The sequence below is a fragment of the Anolis carolinensis genome, chromosome 4 (assembly GCF_035594765.1).
Source record: "Anolis carolinensis isolate JA03-04 chromosome 4, rAnoCar3.1.pri, whole genome shotgun sequence".
Lineage (NCBI taxonomy): Eukaryota > Metazoa > Chordata > Lepidosauria > Squamata > Dactyloidae > Anolis > Anolis carolinensis.
The window spans coordinates 57,292,884-57,312,015 of NC_085844.1; the positions used below are offsets into that span (position 1 = coordinate 57,292,884).

Genomic DNA, 19,132 nt, shown 5'->3' on the forward strand with positions numbered 1-19,132 from the left:
TTGTGCAGGCAAGGGGGTATGCGATGGGGAACATGACGGGGGGGGGGGGCTTGTGGATTCCTTGGCACACTTGCTTGAGGGATGGGGATGAGATGGAGGAGAACCACCAAGAAAGGAGGGTGTGCATGTGAATTCTCTTGCATATGTACTTCCTTCCTCTTACCCTAGTGAGTGAGGCAACATGCACAGAGTTGAGCCCAGCCACCGCACAGTACAGGAACATTTTTGAGGGGGGGTGTGATAAATATGATTTGAGAGAGCTTAGATATTCACAGGTTTTCCATATTTGTGGGGATCTTGTACCCTAGTGGATGGAGGGCCAACTCTACTAGAACAGTGTCCTCCCACACTGCCATCTGCTTTCCTTTTGTGTCATGTCTTACTGACACAAGGGTAGGTAATAGCTTTGTCCTTTCATTTGTAAAAACTCATGTACAATGATGACACTACAGAAATAAGTAGTAAAAAGAATATGACCATGTAGGTATCAAAACCAGACATCGGTTTAGTATATTGAATACAAAAGGTTGGGAAATGTGCAGAATGTCTGTGTAAAACTGCAACAATAAAGTGAAATTCTAATTTTTCAAAAACCTAGATTTATCACTTTTACCATAATAGCAATAGATGAGTAAACATTTCAAAACCCACCCACTCACCCAAAGATAAAAATACATTTTTCTCCCACTGTCTTGTATTTACATAAAAAGCTTTCACTGATTTTTGAGAGATATCAATACGATTCTTCTCCAGTATTTCATTCAACTAATAAATAAGCAACAAAACATCAAAACCAATAGTCCTGAAATGCTTTCATTGTTCTCTATGAACTGATGTGATGAAGAAACAAGTCTAACATTTGATCATCAAACTTCTCAGAGCACATATTAATGGAAAATGTTTGCTAGCTTTACAAATTAAACAAAATTTTATTTTAGGATCTCCTAAACCAAAACCATTAGAAAAGCATTTTAACATGAGGTCACAGGAATGACAACTTTTAATAATGACATGTTATTTACATAAACATAGAGGCAATTTGTGAGTGGTTCACAAACCAATACAAGAGTAAAATACTCAGTTTCTATCCCCAGCTCAAACAGCAGAAATGTATCGAGTTATCTATGCATCAAACAAGATGAGAAAACTTCTCTTTGGCTTTTCCTCTTACTACAAAGCAGTTTTATAGCTAATTTAATCATATATTAATCTGAGGCATTTTTAGTATTTTTATTTCAAATTAATAAAGGTATATCTATATACTTACAGGAAGCATTGCTTCAGCCCATTCACCGTGTCCTCTTTGAAGTAGCTTGATTCTTTCTAAGTCATAACAAACTTGGACAAGATCACCCACTTGAAATTGTGAAGTGCCACCTTCAGCCCCTTGAGCAGCATCTCCACTTCGGACCACATTTGCTTTGGTCAGAACAGCAGGGTTAAAGGTCCACCTAGAAAAGATGAGTAACGTGAAACATGAAAAAGTGTAAAGTTTAGTATTTTAATAAACAGTAGCTATGTAACTGCACTATGAACAGGTCTCCACCGCCCCTGCATGCCATTATGCTATTTCATATTGAATCTTATAAGAAAAGTAAGAAGATTCATGTTCAACATCAATTTTAAAATTTGGATCTAGGGCCCCAGACAATCACAGAGCAGCGTAATTTCTAAATAAACAGTAAACACATTAAAAAGAACTGGAATTTTGGGACTCCTGCTTGAATCAACTGGCACAACAGAATAACCTACTGGTTGTGGACTACTTCTTCAGCCACTCCAAAAAGAACAAATCATGCCAAAGAGTCTATAGGGCTTTCTCCAAAATAAGCTCTGTCTAAGAAATCTGAGTCATCTAAGGGTTAACATGTAAATGAATAAGGAATATCAGCAAGCTATTATCAAAAGTTTTCTGAAACTCCAAATAAACAGAACCTCATTAATTCCTGAATGACAACAACAATAAGAGGATAAAGTCTCTGCCTCAACAGCCCAAGCTTACATAATCAATGGTAAAGTCTATGTATCTAAGAAAATGATATTGTAAGCTGCTATGGCAGTGGTTCTTAACCTGGGGTCCCCAAATGTTTTTGGCCTACAACTCCCAGAAACCCCAGCCAGTTTACCAGCTGTTAGGATTTCTGGAAGTTGAAGGCCAAAAACATTTGGGACCCCAGGTTGAGAACCACTGTGCTATGGGTTCTATATTGGGAGAAAAGTGTGATATAAATCCACCAATAAAAAATTAGGAGTTAAAGAACTGCAAAAAACGTACATCTGGGTCATTATCCCTTGCTCACCCCATTTTAAAGTTTGACTAATCGATGAAAGAATAAGAAGCAGAGTTAGAAATTAAGGGCTAGTTCTCTTAATGAAACAACATTAAAAATGGTCACTCAAAGATTTGAACTGGTGCTCTGCACTAGTAAATTAACATTACTGCATACAACCCAATGAGTCAGAAAATTATTGTTTATTTCCTATTCTGTTGCCTAGACCAGTGGTTCCTAACTTTTGGTCTTCAGATGCCAGAATTTCGCATGCTGGCAGATAAATGTTTGTGCTCTAGTACAAGTGAAAGATCAAAGACTGAGAATCTCTGATCTAGACTAAAGGAAATACTCTGGCACAAAATACAACTTAAATAAAGAAGAAAAGGGTTACTTCCTTTCTTGCATTCTATATGAATTTTTTTAAAAATAAATTTCACTAAGTTTATAGTCTCTTTCTTGTTTTGGAATACCAAAGGAATCAAGGAAAAGTTCTGAACACTAACCAAACTATAAGAAAAAATGCCTTCAAATTACATGAGATTAACATACCTATTTCCACTTGGGTACTGTACAACTATGTCATGATCTTCATCTATGCCACAAACTGTGCCAGTAGTAGTTAAGGTTTCAAACATTCCATCAGTCCATCCTCCATGGCCATGCTGCAAAGACTGAACAATTTCTAAATCAAGATCAATGTTTACTAGATCACCAATCTGCAGGCCACCTGGATTCCTGTTACCATTTTGTTCACCTAAGGTTGGGGGGGGGGGGGGGGGAGAGAAAAGATGATATTTTGAAGAACCCAATATATCTTATAATAAAGGAACAATGAACTCAACAACATATAACAGAAAGAAACTACTGTCATAACCGCATAAATTTGCTTATGCAGACAAACAAATTATGAATTCAATAAGGTAGTGTAGTTATTTATCAGTGTAATGTAGCTAGATGTGCAGTCAGTAAGTATTTAATTTAGATCTAACACACTTACAGGTATGTTGTACGGACTGGGAACCATTATCTATGGTAATCTCTAGAGAGAATATAACTATTACTCTAATTTATGGCTTGTCAAACCATACAGACAAATTCTCAGACTTCAATATATCTTGCAACACATAAACCTAAAAAGATACATGCTGAGTTGGATAATGCTGACCTACATTCTGTTCACACACTATCCAATACATTATCTAGGGAGGTGTGCCAGCGAATTAGTACAAGTGTACCATCATCGTGTAGTCCCCAACAACCGATAGAGGCACAATGCTCCTGATGTGGAATAGAATTCTAAAGTTGGAAGAGACTACAAGAGCAATGCAGTCCACCTCGAGTTATGCAGGAACACACAATGAAAACACCCCCAAGAGATGGCCATCCAGTCTCTGCTTAAAAACCTCTAGCGAAAGAGACTCCCACAATACTCCACAGCAGCATATCCCACTGCTGAACAGATCTTACCATTGGGAAATTCTTTCTAATGTTTAGGTGGAATCTTTTTTCCTGCAATTTGAATCCACTGTTCCATTGTGTCTTAGTCTCTAGAGCACCAGAACACAAGCTTGCACCCTCCTCAAAGTGAAATCCTTTCAATTATTTAAACATAATTATGTTCCCGGTCTCAGCCTTCTTTTTTCCAAACTAAATATACCCAACTCCCTAAGCCATTCCTCATAGGGCTTGGTGTCCGAATCTGTGATCATTATAGTTACCTTTCTCTGGACACATTCTAGCTTATCAATATCCTTCTTGAATTGTGGTGCCAAGAGCTAGACACAATATTCCAGATGAGTCTGACCAAAGCAGAATGGAGTGGGACTACGACTTTCCTCGATCTAGACACTAGGCTACTATTGATGCAGCCTAGGATCACATTATCTTTTTCAGGAGCCGTATCACTGGTAACTCATGTTCATTTTATGGTCTATTAAGGCTCCTAGTTCCTTTTCACATATACTGTTTTCAAGTCACCCATCTTGCATTTGATCTGTGCATTTGATTTGTATTGTCTGTATAATACCATAAATTTTTCCCTGTTGAAATTCATTTTGTTAGTTTTGACCCAGCTGTCCAGCGATTTTCAAACTGTGCTCTGCCCCCCGCCCCTTCCCCACATAGGAGGCATGGATGGCCTATAGAATTGCTGCTACTACTACTACTACTACTACTATTATTATTTCAAAGGCTGGATGGTCATCTATTGGAGGTGAATTGATTTGTGCTTTTACTGCATGGCAGAAACAGATTGGACTAAGTGGCCCCTGGGGTTGCTTTTGTTGTTGTTGTTGTTGTTGTTGTTGTTGCAAAAGCTGGGTGGCCCTGGGGTCTTCCACTGAAATACTGCCAAGTTTATGTTGGTTAAAATTGTTCCTAATTTAAAATATTGTACTGATCGTTTTTTCTTTCTTTTGCACTAGAAACAAGATATAAAAAGTGTACATAGAAATGTGTTCATTTTTTAAATTAGTTCACACAAATATTCTCCATTTATCTGCCACTGGCTAGGCCCATCTGTTAAATTTTAAAATGCAATGCGTCCCCTGTATCCAAAAGTTTTGTGGGCCTCCACAATAAGCTTTTCCTTTAAAAAGGGCTCTGCAGCTTTAAAAGTTTGAAAACCCCATCAATCAATCATTTTGGATTCTGATTCTATCCCCTGGGGTATGCCTCTCAATTTGGTGTCAAATTTGAGATGTGTGCTCTCTATTCCGTTGTCCTGTGGCATTTTGTAGCAAGGAATTTCACAGTTTACCTCCACATTTTCAGTTTAAGCATTTGATGATTTAATTATTCACACACTAATATAGCCACCTCTCCCACTGACCTATGCATGATCAAAAATATGTTGTCTCTAGACATAGAGGAGTGTTCTCTCAGGTAAAAATTAATTTTCTTCATATTAGTATTTTTCCACTTTCACTGAGATCTAATCCCCACAATTTTTTTCTTCTCCACTATATGGAAACCTTTATATATCTATACCATGTTTCCACTTACACTCATTTTTCCAAACTAAATCTTATAAGCCTTCAGAACATAAACAATAATTTTGTAAAAATAGCAGTTCATGTTTCTCCTAACTTACCAAGCACTGGACAGTGATCACGGTAGAAGGAACCTCCTTTTGCATCCTGGACACATTTAAGGTCTGACTAAAAGCAACAAAAAACACACAAAAATTAGCCTTAGCTATCTGAACACAGATTAATTTGCCTGGTGAACTACTATCTGCATTGCAGTGACTTTTCAAACAGTTAACTATGATGGCCTGCTGTTTGGAGTTCCCTTTAACCACGTCTTCAACTAATTAGCTTTGCTTTGCCTTATTCCTTCCATGGGTACTAGGATAGGTGATTATGCTTTACCATAGATCCTATGTGAATATCGTCTTCCAAGAATGCAAAAAAATCTTTATCCAAAGGGCGGTATTAAAGCTTGGCTAGTGACTGTATTCTGTATATATATTTATGTACACACATACATGCACAAATTCTTACCAAACTGGACATTTTCTCACCTAACATGAAGAACATAGCTCAATTCTAAGCATATCTATTCAAATTTTAGGCAAGCTAAGTAAAAATCAATTCTATGCATGTCTACAAAAAAATGTCCCCAACAGCTTTGTACATACAATGCAAAGTCCAAGGTGTGTATAATTAAAAAGAGTACTTGATATAAAAAATTTAAAAGAGTATTTAAAATGCAAATACTTTTACATAGCCTTTGCCTCCAACCTCTGACTAGAAATCAAGATTTGATTTCCTTGCCTGGTTGCCTTGCCTAATCCCAATCAATAAGGATGGCACTAATAATAAATAGGTTTTCCCCTAAGAAAGTATGGGGGCTAGCTTGAGTTAAGCACCACTTATCTTTTTTTCTGAAATATTGTTTATGACATATGTCTTAGCTCCAAACAAAATCCAGTAGAAAGAAAACTACTGGCCTGGTTGACAAAAAGAAGCCTGTAAATGCAACATTTCTTTCCCAACAAGCATGGCATTCCTTTTCTATTATATTCAGTTCACAAAAGCCTCCAAATTCAGAAACACACTTGTCCTTTGCTGCTCTAGTTACAATTCTAAATTGTATGACTGCTTCCCCAAATACTCTTAAATTGTAAATAGTCAAAATAAAACTTTCTACGCATAACAATTAACCAGCTTAACAAAAAATTATAATATCCCACAGTAATATAACTCAATATTCTATATTTTGCCTTTACAGGATACATAAGCTATTTATTTCAAAAGTAACATTTATTGAGCACACCTAGCAACCATTGCTACTATGTTGCCCTTTTCTGTTGTTCTTGCGACTCCTAATCCAAATAGCAGCCATCTGGTGCTATCTCTGAAGTAATTCCCACTGGACAAAGGTTGTTCAGCACATATTACACTAAAGTGTGAAGCGAACAGGAAGAGAAGAACCCTTTTATTCATATCATCTGGAACCAAGGAAGCAAACAAAAGGACAGGTGGTGTATGGGCTAACCATGTGCTACAGCAAAGGTCTGTTTCTTTATTGCTTGTAGAAAAAAGGTCCAAAGCAGCAAATATGAGGTGCTGGAAGATTGCACGATGAAAAAAATAACCATTTGACCATTGACTTTTTGAAAAAAATATATACTAAAATAAAATATTATCAACAAAAACTTCCAGGAGGACAAGAATCATAAACATACTACAGATATGAGGCAGAAAATATATATGCAATAGAAAAAGTATGTGTCTGAACAACAATGTACTGAAGCTGCTTTCCTGTAGTTAAAGATATGGCTTTGCCTAGGCATGTAAGACAATAACCTTTAAAAGTGGATTAAAGAGTGAATTTAGTCACCCTGCATTCAGCTCAACGTCTTTACAACTAATCCTCCTTTCTGTATAATTTAGTGGAAGAAAAACATATGCAACACTGACATTACAGGAATAAAAATAGAACTTCAAAAAAAAGCGTATTTACATTTCAACCACAATTTTGACACTAAGCATGCATATTTTTGTGTACACAAAATCAAACATTCTATAAAGTGAGAAAGGAAAGCAAATAATGTAAAGAATGTTTTGTACCAGTAAATGATGCTGTTTTCAAGCAGAAAACAGAGAATGTGGGAATCAATTAGAATATATTGGTTGTTCACCCAAAGACAATAGATTTCACTGAATACAAGATCCAAAGAAAAGAATAATGATTTCACAAATGTCAAAAAGTACATTGGGCTGGTAACTATATCTTATACCAGGCATTTCCATACTGTTTACTGAATCTTGAACATATTATATATTATTTTAATAATATTCCAAAACCTCCAAGAAAAAGAAAATATTATCTGGCCCACTTCTACTTTCAATTATAGAGTGATTATAGAAATTAGTATTAAAAGTTTACTGCAACTTAATCAAAGTTTTTACAACACTAGCACACCATACAGCCCCAAAATATCAGATTACCTTATAGCATGTAAATAAACAAAAATGATGAAGTTAAATACTTTTCAGTCATCTTTATATCTAACCATTTCTATCCATATTATTTATAAAAATAAATATGCTATTTACAAAAGTACTTGTGACTAAGACTGAGACAGAAGCCAACTCTGTCTGTATGTTTAATAAACTGAGACCAGACTATTGCATATGCATGAGCTATCCCTACAGCTGTATGAACAATGAAGTTTCTAATAGCATGCAAACTGACAGAAGGATATCACAAAAGAAGATAAAAGCACAGCACATGCAGTTTTACTCTTTGTACGGCTTTACTCTTACCATGCCCTCAAAGCCAACTCTGTAGAGGTTTTTAGCTCCATTGTCCCACAAAACATATGCTGCACTGTGCGGACTTGATGCACTCCAGTCCTGGATTTCAGTTACCTAGAAAAGTGAAGAAGAGGAATTGTTTTCAAAAAGAAATCTACCTTTATTCACATCATAAGAATACTGATAAGAATATTAGCGTGTACTGTTAATGCAATTAACATGAAAAAGAAATAAAATATACAACTAAACACTGCCAATAACCAAAAGCAGCAACAGAAAACATACACACATTCAAATCATAATGAAAGCACAATAAAAGCTAACACAAACTGCATTAAAACTTTTGATAACCTAAGGAGGCCACCCTAAAAAGGAAGTCAAGCAGCTAGCAGTTAAGCAGATAGTTCTGGGTTAGGAATGTAAAAGGTACAGTCATCAAAAGGCTTCTCTTCTAGTCCCAATGACAGCATGAGGGAAAATCTGTTGTGAATTATATTTTGATTTATCATCAAAGCAATATCTAAATAAGTTTCACTTCTACAACAAGATGAATTACAGGTCAATCATATCTGGAAATTTAAACAATTCCAGAAAACCACACCTTTCCTATAATATTTATTTCTGTGACTGAAGGAGTCAAATACCCTAAAAAATTAACTGCGAGGAACAAGAATCAAGAATATTTTAGGGAGGCCAACAACCATGGAGTAGTAGCTCCATGTCCTCAAGCTGCAGAAGTTGAAATATACAGGGTGTTTGAAAAAGAACTCCCTAGTTTTAAGTATAAACACATTAAAACTAGGGAGTTCTTTTTCAAACACTCTGTATTAATTATTAACAGCACCAAATGGAACACTGATTGCATTCATCTTTTGTTCTGCTCTAAACATGACATAAGCGGGTACTAATATAAGCAGTTTCATGTGAAATTTACTGAAAGTTAAGAAAAAGTGAGCTACCAAATACTCAGTCCCAATTTCTTTGTTCAGTTATAATAATAATAATAATAATAATAGTTTTATTTCTAGCCCGCCTCTCCTCACAGCTCGAGGCGGATTACAGCATTACTAAAACATAAACAAACACAATCATTTTAAAACACTTCATAAAATACACACATTAAAACATATACTGTATCCATAAACTACGTATCGAAATACACAAAACAAAAACAAGGCATACAGTGGAGTTTAAAATTCACCATTAAATCTGTCCAGGTAGACCTGCTGGAAGAGATAGGTAATAACAGTCGTGCTGAGAAAGAACCATATCAGAGCAAAGCACCTCAATATGGCCCTTCTTTCAGAGGTATGCAAGGACCATGGCAGGAGTGCTCAGCATATCAATGTAAATCCCTTACATATATGAGAAGTCATCTGTATCTATAAGCCACTAAAAAGTGAATCAAAAAACCAAATCTGTATTTTCACCCATTATCTTTAGTTCATGCCTACCCAAATAATTATGTATCAAAGACGCAGGAATCAACATTGGCGCCTTACTCTTACCTTTCCCCTACGTCCATTGCCACCATCCTGGTCTTCCCATTGCCAATCAACTCCTCGCACCACCCTGGCACCAGTGAAGATTCCCCTTGCAGTGATTTTCTTAGATTTACGGCGGGATTCCAGTAGTACCCTAAAATTTAATATTATGTAATAGATTTTAAATTCCACACCTAAAATAAATTCAACATAATATTTTATTTTCAAAAATTAAGACAGACTGTTTCAACCATTATTTAAAAGCAACTTATCTCAGCATTTTTACTATTGCTAGGACTCTCTTGTTTCCCACTCACAGAACTGATGACACAGGTATTTTTTGTTACCATGTGCATGTAAAATTACCTTTCACTTCCTGGGGTAGTTATTCTATAAAAGCGATGTCTCAGGTGATGCTTATCCCCATGATAACATACTGTACACAAGTCATAATTTGTGCATTCTGCACATTTCCATCGGATGCCAATTATTGGTTGTTGGCGGCAAGTATCACACATGGTCCCATCATGCTTAATTCCTGTGGAAAAGAGTACTATTAGTACAATACTTTGGTATATTTATTTGCATGTATATACAAAAAGGCATACTTATGTGCACAACCTGATGTCTCAAATATCCTATTCATTTCAGAAGTAGCTTCTTGCACTACTTTGTGCCCATTCTCCTACTATGACATACTGTTTGTACTACATGCAAGTTCAGTCAATAAACTGTACAATGTTTTAGGATAGGTAGATCTATTAATGCTAGTAATTTGACAAACATCATACATCTGAACTTAATCAGTAAAAAAGTATAGGAATTCAGCATTACCCACTGCAAAGCAATGGACAAAGCAGGCAGATGCTTACCAGCTGGTGTCTCATACAAGGCTCTCCATTCAGCTTCAATTAATATTGATACATTAATTCAATGGTAATACTGTTGACCTAAATCCTATTATTAGTCTCAATATGAGTCCCCATAAAGATTCAAATTTGTTGGAAGTTTACTACAATTTTCCAGTCTTATAACAATAGCAATAGACTTAACACATATTTCTTCTCAACAAAACTAAAACAGGTTATGTTTTACACAAATATCTTAGAAGCTTTTTCTAATAGCCAAAAATGAAATATTTTATTGGAACAGTACATTTAGACTGCAATCACACATCCACATGAAAGTACAGTTCACTGAACCGAAAAGGGCTTAGTCCTAAATAGAGTTCCAATGTTTTTGTGCTTTGAAAATTGTATACAAACTATAATGCATCTGGACATTATTTTTCATACTGGGCCACATAATAATTCAACAGATTAATTTTCTTTGAATTCTTTATTTTTTACAAGATAAACTATGAATGTAATAAAGGCAGTTAACTTATCAAATATCAGCATCCTGTTGTATGTATATTCAGAATTTTGAAATTTCCAGTCTCACTGACTGAGTATTAATATCAATTACACTGTTAATTAATTTCATGTAAAAATATGTTTTTAGAAATACTGTAAGTTTTTCACAGAAAAATACTGCAGTAAGTTTTTCACAGAAAAATACTGCATAGCAAAAAAAAATATTCACACAAATCTCTAATTTAAACACTTGTTTGCTGCTTACCATCTTCACTAATGGTGCTGATGATGTTAGGTAGTATGTGTGAATCAAGATCCTTAAAGGAATGCATAGATTATATTCTTCCAATTTTACACAAGCTTCATGGAGTGTAGCGATATCCCATAAAGGGACATTCTGATATTGACAATGATATTCCTCAGTGTTAAAAGCCAATCATACAGAACACTGTCTTTGAAAATGTACTCACTCAGTGGGAATTTCCAAGTAATAACAGGTTGGATATCCCTTATCCAAAGTGCTTAGAATTAGAAATGTTTTGGATTTTTGAGTATTTGCATAAATATAATGAGATATCTTGCAGATGGACCCCAAGTCTAAACATGAAATTAAATCATTTCACATGCATACATGGCCTGAAATTTTATACACCACATCTTTAATCATTTTGTGCATAAAAAACAAGTGTCACAATCTCAGACATCCATGTGGACAATTTTGGATTTCTGGGTAAGGGGTGCTCAACCTGTAAAAATCTTTTCTGTAGCCATGTATATGAAAGGTCACATCTTCTGCTATACAATGTCTTCAAAATTAAACAAAGAAATACATTATGTTCATTGTATCCCAGATGCTCATCCCTCACTTCTTTGCCACTGTCCCTTCATCTGCTGCTCTGTGGAAGGCCATTTAGAGGCCCTCTGGCCTCAGATTTAGCCATAGCTACCATCACATCACAACCTAAAATGCAGACAGTCTCACTCTCTCCTGCATAATTTTTTGCACAATGAGAAATCAACAAAGCTTTGAAAGTTAGTGTGATATAGTCTGGAACTTTTAATAGGCTCAATAAGGTATCATCTACACAAGGAGTTGCCATAAGTCAAGATCTGACTTCAAGGCATGCTATGGAATCTGGATTTTGTCATAATTTATAAATTGTTTACCACACCATAAGTACAAAGATATTACAATCATTATTCCTTTTTTAAAATAGGAGTATTTACCATCAAAATTTCCTTGTTATTTTAGAAGGACAACATCAGGTATTGCATCACTTGGTGTTTCAAACAATGCAACAGGTACCTTCTTTAAGCATAACTTTTCAAAATTGCCAGGAAATTAAAAATAACACAAATAAGTAATGAAATGAGTCACCAGAATGGGAAAAGGTTCTCAAATCCTACTCTCTTTTTCTCAAGTAATAAAACATTTCCAAAAGTTGCTCAAGTCATTCTTACTAAGTCAATGCATTCCTAGAGTTACAGGAAAGATTATTAACATAACAGCAGGAAACTCATTTTAATGCATTTTATGCAGTCCAAGGCTGCAAGTGTGATGAGTCATGGGCCATGTAGTCCCATTCCTGGCACTGTAGTGCCAGATGAAGAGGAAAACTTGGGTTTTTCACCGTCTCAGTCAGATTTGGAACTTTCCCAGCCAGATTTGGGAACCTTGCACCTGCAAGAGATTTGTCTTCCAGAAGTCTGTCAAACAAGCCCTGAGCCTAAATCTCCTGTGTTTTCTCGCCACGAGTTTTGTAAACAACAGAGGGGAGTTCAAGCAGCGTCTCGCAGGAGTGCTAGGATAGCTGCTAAGTATTCAGCTGATTAAGCCTGCTTTCCATGGGAAACTTTAAGGAGTCATGCATCTGGACTCAGAGATTAGCTTTCGTTTCTGGTTCCCCAGAGAACTGCTCTTTGGTGGGAAAACTAGACCCTATTTAGGTGTTTTGCCCACAAAGAGTTCTTGCGGAGTCAATTCGTCAGCTACGGGAGTAAGTTGTGTGTGGACAGCGCGCTCCTGTTTCCAAGCCTTCGTTCCCGTTTTCAGCCTTGTTTACCTCCACGGATCTTGCCTTGTTTCCTAGGACTTAGCCTTGTTTTTCCAGGACTCAGCCTTGCCTTGTTTCCCGGATTTTGCCAAGTAATTCCACGGATCTTGTCCTTGTTTCTCGTTCCTTGCTGCCTTGTACCAAGCCTTGTTTCAAGTTACTCCATAGCCTCGCTCAAGTTTCATGGACTAAGGACCTTGTCATCTCCCCTCACTTTGCCTGGCAAAGTGAGTGTTTCGGTTATTGGATTACAACTTTGGACCTTAATATTTCATATTGGACATTGTTTCTTTGGACTAATTTTGACCTTTCCTGAAAGGTCTAATTCTGGACTATTTTCTACACTTGTTTTAATTAACTTTATATACTCCTTCAATAAAGATATTAGATAGATTTTGGCCTCTGTGTATGGTTATTGGTGCTCTGCAGCCTGGGTCTTGACAGCAATCCAATGCTCATAAAGCCCTATGAAAAACCAAGAGGGTTTTCTTTTCCATTATGTTGGATTTGAATTCATTGCAAAATTTTGTTTTCAGAAGAAATTAACCCAATTATGCAGCCCTCCAGTTGCTGCTGGACTACTGAACAGCATAGCCAATGAAGAGGAATGCTGGGAACTGCAATACAACAACATTTGGAGAGTCACATAATACATGCACCCATTTACCAGGAAAGAAGTGTCTACCCGCCCCCCCCCCCAAAAAAAAAAAAAGATCATCCATGCAAACGTTCTTCAAATGCTAGATTTGTAGATCTTTCTTTCTCTAAATATCAAGGCAATATCTCTTAAAGAGGATTAATACTAATGGTGAATTTAAACTGTAGAATGAATGCAGTTTGGTACCAAGATCATCCATGCAAACGTTCTTCAAATGCTAGATTTGTAGATCTTTCTTTCTCTAAATATCAAGGCAATATCTCTTAAAGAGGATTAATACTAATGGTGAATTTAAACTGTAGAATGAATGCAGTTTGGTACCACTTTAAATATTATGGCTCAATGCTATGGAATCCTTTTTGACAGCGAAGGCTAAAGAATGTGTAAAACCGTAACTTTCATAATGCCATAGCATTGAAACAAGACAGTAATTTTATAGTGTAGAACTGTAGATACACCCTCAGTCCTACTCCTAAACTAGGGCCAAAGGCCCCATCTACATTAACCATTTAATGCAGTTTGAAGCTAGCTTCAAGCCATGGGAGTCAACCAACAAACCCCCTCAAAAGCGTGTGAAACGAAGTCCTTAATGTGCATCCATGCTCTATGGTTTGCGTAATTGCCACCCCGGCCACAAACTGGTTCCAGTATGATCTATGTAATCATCTGCACAGTGAAATCACTTTCTTCAACACCGGTTAAAAACTGTAATCAATGTAGATTCCTCCAAGGCAAACTCTTATTCAAACTCACTTACCTGGGAGCTGATCTGAACATGGCTCAGGCTGCATCTACACTGTGGAACTCAAGTAGAATGACACTGCTGTGGCTCAATGCTATGGAATCATGTATGTTGCAGTCTGGTGACACAACAGCACTATATGGCAGAGAATGTTAAAGAGTTTGTAAAATCAAACTACAAACCCCATGATTCCATTGTATTGAACCATGCTGATTAAACTGGGGCCAAACAGCATGAGTTCTACGCAGGCATGCTTTGGATTATTGCCCTATAACCTCCTTTTTCTCCCAGCTCTCATGGACCCGCCTCTCTGCTGACCTCGCTGTGGCCTGTTGCTGTTCCTTGCTTCCACATTCACACCTCTGCCTCAGGGAAATCCTGAACAGCAACAAGGAGCCCTGAGGGCAGCTGGGCAAGCTCTTGGCAAGGAGCATTGCCTTGTAGCCGCCTGGCTGTCTGGAGAGGAGCCCAGCCAGATGCCACAACAACCACAGGTAGTAGAAAAAAGCCCCACACAGGAGTAGGGTCATTGTTGCTGCTGTGCGCCTTCAAGTAGCTTCCAAGGGGAAACCTATGGGGTTTTCTTGGCAGCATTTTTTTTCCAAAAGGGGTTTGCGCTTGCCCTTCTCTGAGGCTGAGAAAATGGGACTTGCCCAATGTCAACCAAGGGTTTTGCATGGCTGAACAGGGATTCAAACCCTGGTATTCAGAGTCACAGGTGGACTCATAGAATTCATGATGTTTGACACCACTTGAACTGCCATGTCCCAATAAAGGCAGACCTCAAGTTACAATCAAGATAGTGCTGTAGTTCCTATATTTTTTTAAATGTAACTCCAACCAAATAAATAAGTGTAAGCTTTGCATAGCAGGGAAGAGTTAACAGCCCTGTGGTGTTTCAAATTAGATGATTTTACAAATTAAGCACCAAAGCATCATGTTATACAACAAATTTGACAGAAAAAGTAGTTCAATACGCAGTAATGCTATGTAGTAATTACTGTGTTTACGAATTTAGCACCAAAATATCACAATTTATTGAAAACATTGACTACAAAAATGCGTTGGATAATCCAGAACGTTGGATAAGTGAAACTCTACTGTACAATAAAATGAACTACTAATACTACTACTACTACTACTACTACTACTCTTTCAGGAGTGAATTTCCCTTCCAAGGGGTGGATTTCTCTCATTTCCTGACGTCTCACTCCCGTTCTTAAGTAGAGGTCGGATATAAGGCAAATGTTTGTAACTCAGGGACTGCCGGTATTATGGAATCCTGGGAGTTGTGTTTTGGTGAGAAACCTGCACTCTTTCGTAGAGAAGGCTAAAAACTTTGTAAAACCCTTTAGTGAAGAAGGCCAAAGGTACAACTCTCATGATTCTATAGTAGGTATCAAGCAGCATAAATTCTATAGGGTAGATGCACCCACAGTCCAACACTCAAACCATAATTATGATGAGTTATTGTGAGTTTTCCAGGCTGTATGGCCGTATTCCAGAAGCATTCTCTCATAACATTAAGTCCTCATCTATGGCAGGCATCCTCAGAGGTTGTGAGGTCTGCTGGAAATTAGGCAAGTTTTTTTTTTCCGTGTCAGGAGCAACCTGAGTTGCTTCTGGAGAGAATTGGCCGTCGGCAAGGACGTTGCCCAGGGGACGCTCAGATGTTTTTGATGTTTTACCATCCTTGTGGGAGGCTTCTCTCATGTCCCCACATGGAGCTGGAGCTGATAGAGGGAGCTCATCCGTGTTCTCCCCGGGTGGGATTCAAACCTGGCAGTCTTCAGGTCACCAACCCAACCTTCAAGTCACAAGGCTTTTATCCCCTAGGCCTCCGGAGGCTCCACTAGGCATATGAGATTTATTTATCTGTGGAAAATCCAGGGTGGGAGAGAGAACTTTGTCTGTTGGAGGCATGTGTGAATGTTGCAATTGATCACTTTGATTAGCACTGAATGACCTTGCAGATTCAAAGCCTGGCTGCTTCCTGCCTAAGGGAATCCTTTGTTGGGAGATGTTAACTGGCCCTGATTGTTTCATGTCTGGAATTCCCGTTTTCAGAGTGTTGTTCTTTATTTACTGTCCTGATCTTAGAGCAGTGCTTCTCAACCTGGAGTCCCCAGATGCTTTTGGCCTTAAATTCTCAGAAATCCTAAAAGCTGATAAACTTGTTGGGATTTGAGAGGGTTGAGAGGGTTTTTTTAATACTAGTAGCCAGATTTTGTTCATTTTTATTGTTTCCTCCTTTCTGTTGAAATTGTCTACATGCTTGTGGATTTCAATGGCTTCTCAGTGTAATCTGACATGGTGGCTTTCTTAGTTTCCAATAGATCTCACAACCTCTGATGATGCCCGCGATAGATATGGGCGAAATGTCAGGAGAGAATGCTTCTGGAACCGCCCGGAAAACTCACAGCAACCCAGTGATTCCGGCCATGAAAACCTTCGGCAACACATTAAGCGGCTAAGGGGGGGAAGGAAAAGACCTGAGGCTGTTAGGAATTGTGGGAGCTGAAGTCCAAAACCCCTGGAGAGGCCAAGCTGGCCCATGCCTGCTCTTGGTGTGATGAAGTGTCCATAGAATCCAAGGATCGTAGTCTGTCAAGGGAGGAGTTTCCAGGCTTCCAAGGGGCGGCGCCAGGGCCGTTAACGCGCGATGATAGCGCCCCAATCCCGCTGTGTGGAGGCCCTTCCCTCCCAGGCCTGTCCCTGTCCCTGTCCCCGCCTCACCCGTGGGCGCGCTGTCGAGGATGCGGAGGTCGTAGGCCCCCGAGCAGCGGTAGTTGGCGGCTGTGCCGTTGTCCCAGACCACGACCACCTCTTCGGGGCTCTCGAAGCTACGGACGGTGCCGACGTGTCCCTCGCCGCCGTCCTGCTTGCCCCACTTCCAGTCGGGGCCCCTCACCACGCGGGCCCCGACGCCCTCCACCATCACCCGGTTGTTCCGCGAGTTGCTCATCCTCTGGACGCGGAGGCCGCAAGCGGGGAAAGGAAACAAACGCCGGCGCAACAAAGACCAGGAGCTCGAGTTGGAGCCGGGCCCGCCGGTCTCCTCAGCTTGCGGGGAAGAACTGCCTCGTCCGCGGCCTGCACACCGCAACGTTTCTTTCTCTTTCTCACACGGTCACCCCTCCCTTTCAGTCCCAAAATGGTCTCTTCCTACTTGGGGAGACCCTTACGCGGCGCCGTCCAAATTCCAAATGCAGGGGGGGATGTCTGCTGCTACATCCGGGCCCCTGCAGCGACAGCGGCCTCTTGAGTGGAGGAAGGGCCATAGAACTTTCTGCGCATGTTCCGATTCTGTCATTTCAGTCGAGAACGGGGGGGGGGGGGGGGGGGAGGAGCGGAGGGAGCGGTCTATTCAGAACAAAGAGGGATGTTCCGTAGCGACACCTAGGGGCCGGGACAGGTATTGCATCTGACACGGCAAAAAGGTTTGAAGGAGGAGTGTATTAAATGCTGATTGACAACATTTTCTATTTTTCTCTTTGCACTTTTTCCCCCAGTGGACACAATTATGGGAGCAAAGACATTTTAAAAACTTATCAATACGTGTTAAAGAAAACTATTACAAATTAATATGGAAATGGTATTTAACACAAGTATAAAGAGCGAATATTAACAAACATTACTCAAAAATTATGAAGATACGAGGGCTGAATGAAAAGTAATTCCTCCACCTTCGTAACACCTCAACAGATGGCAGTACTGGTATGCGGCAGATACTGGCTTGTTCAGTAGAGTCTCCTCTACAGTTCCATTTGGCAGGAAGCCTTAGCATTGAACGGTTGTGTTGTTAACGTGAGAAATATGGAACCCTGCGCAGACGGTTGGTCAATGCGACTTAAGCAACTTAAGCAATAAAATTGTTATTATTATTATTATTATTATAGCAACAAAAGGAAAAGGGTAAATAAACATACAAATTGAAAAGTGGTATAAGGAATTATGGAAATTGGCAATAAATGATAAGTTGACATGCAATTTTAAAAAGTTAGAAGAGGAATATGGAAAAAAAAACAATTTTGATGAAGTTTGGAGAAAAATGATTGAAAAGGGATTTTAAACGAAGGATGGAGAATTACCTCCACAAGAGGAAATGAAATTTTGGATAGAGGATATAAAAGGAAGTGGCTCAGGGGGAGGAGGGCAATAAGGTGAGTGATAGAAATATAGACAAAAGTGAAAATAATAAGAAATTATATGTCCGGTGGCGAAGTGTGTTAAAGCACTGAGCTGCTGAACTTGCAGACTGAAAGTTCCCAGGTTCAAATCCCGGGAGCGGAGTGAGCGCCCGCTGTTAGCTCCAGCTTCTGCCAACCTAGCAGTTCGAAAACATGACAATGTGAGTAGATCAATAGGTACCTCTCAGGCAGGAAGGTAACGGCGCTCCATGCAGTCATGCCAGTCACATGACCTTGGAGGTGTCTGCGGACAACGCCGGCTCTTCGACTTAGAAATGGAGATGAGCACCAACCCCCAGTCAGACATGGCTGGACTTAACGTCAGGGGAAACATTTACCTTTACCTATATGTCTACTGTATTATAAATGTATTGCAAATGTACTGACTTTTTTCTTTTTATATAATAATAAAAATTAAAATAAAAAGAAGAAAGTGCAAAAGCTGGGTTGCAGTTAAACATATAAAACCCAAGGTTATGACAACCGGAATGACTGATAACTGGCAAATAGAGGGAGGAAATGTGGAGGCAGTGATAGACTTTATATTTCTAGGCATGAAGATTACTACCAGATGCAGACTGCATCCAGGAAATCAGAAGAAAGGGACAAAT

The 19,132-nt window shown here is 38.7% G+C and overlaps 1 protein-coding gene across 1 annotated transcript in view; it reads right to left on the reverse strand.

Moving 5' to 3' along the window:
- The window catches only part of mib1 (MIB E3 ubiquitin protein ligase 1), a 56,034-nt gene extending 38,427 nt beyond the window's left edge, over nucleotides 1-17,607 (reverse strand). The window contains exons 1-7 of the mRNA XM_003219650.4: nucleotides 17,068-17,607; nucleotides 9,889-10,060; nucleotides 9,547-9,676; nucleotides 8,048-8,152; nucleotides 5,365-5,431; nucleotides 2,823-3,027; nucleotides 1,268-1,451 (exon numbers count right to left, since the gene is read on the reverse strand). Of these exons, the coding sequence (XP_003219698.1) occupies nucleotides 1,268-1,451; nucleotides 2,823-3,027; nucleotides 5,365-5,431; nucleotides 8,048-8,152; nucleotides 9,547-9,676; nucleotides 9,889-10,060; nucleotides 17,068-17,296 (1,092 nt within the window). The 5' untranslated portion in view covers nucleotides 17,297-17,607. The remainder of the gene's footprint in view (nucleotides 1-1,267; nucleotides 1,452-2,822; nucleotides 3,028-5,364; nucleotides 5,432-8,047; nucleotides 8,153-9,546; nucleotides 9,677-9,888; nucleotides 10,061-17,067) is intronic.
- Nucleotides 17,608-19,132: the final 1,525 nt, after the last annotated feature.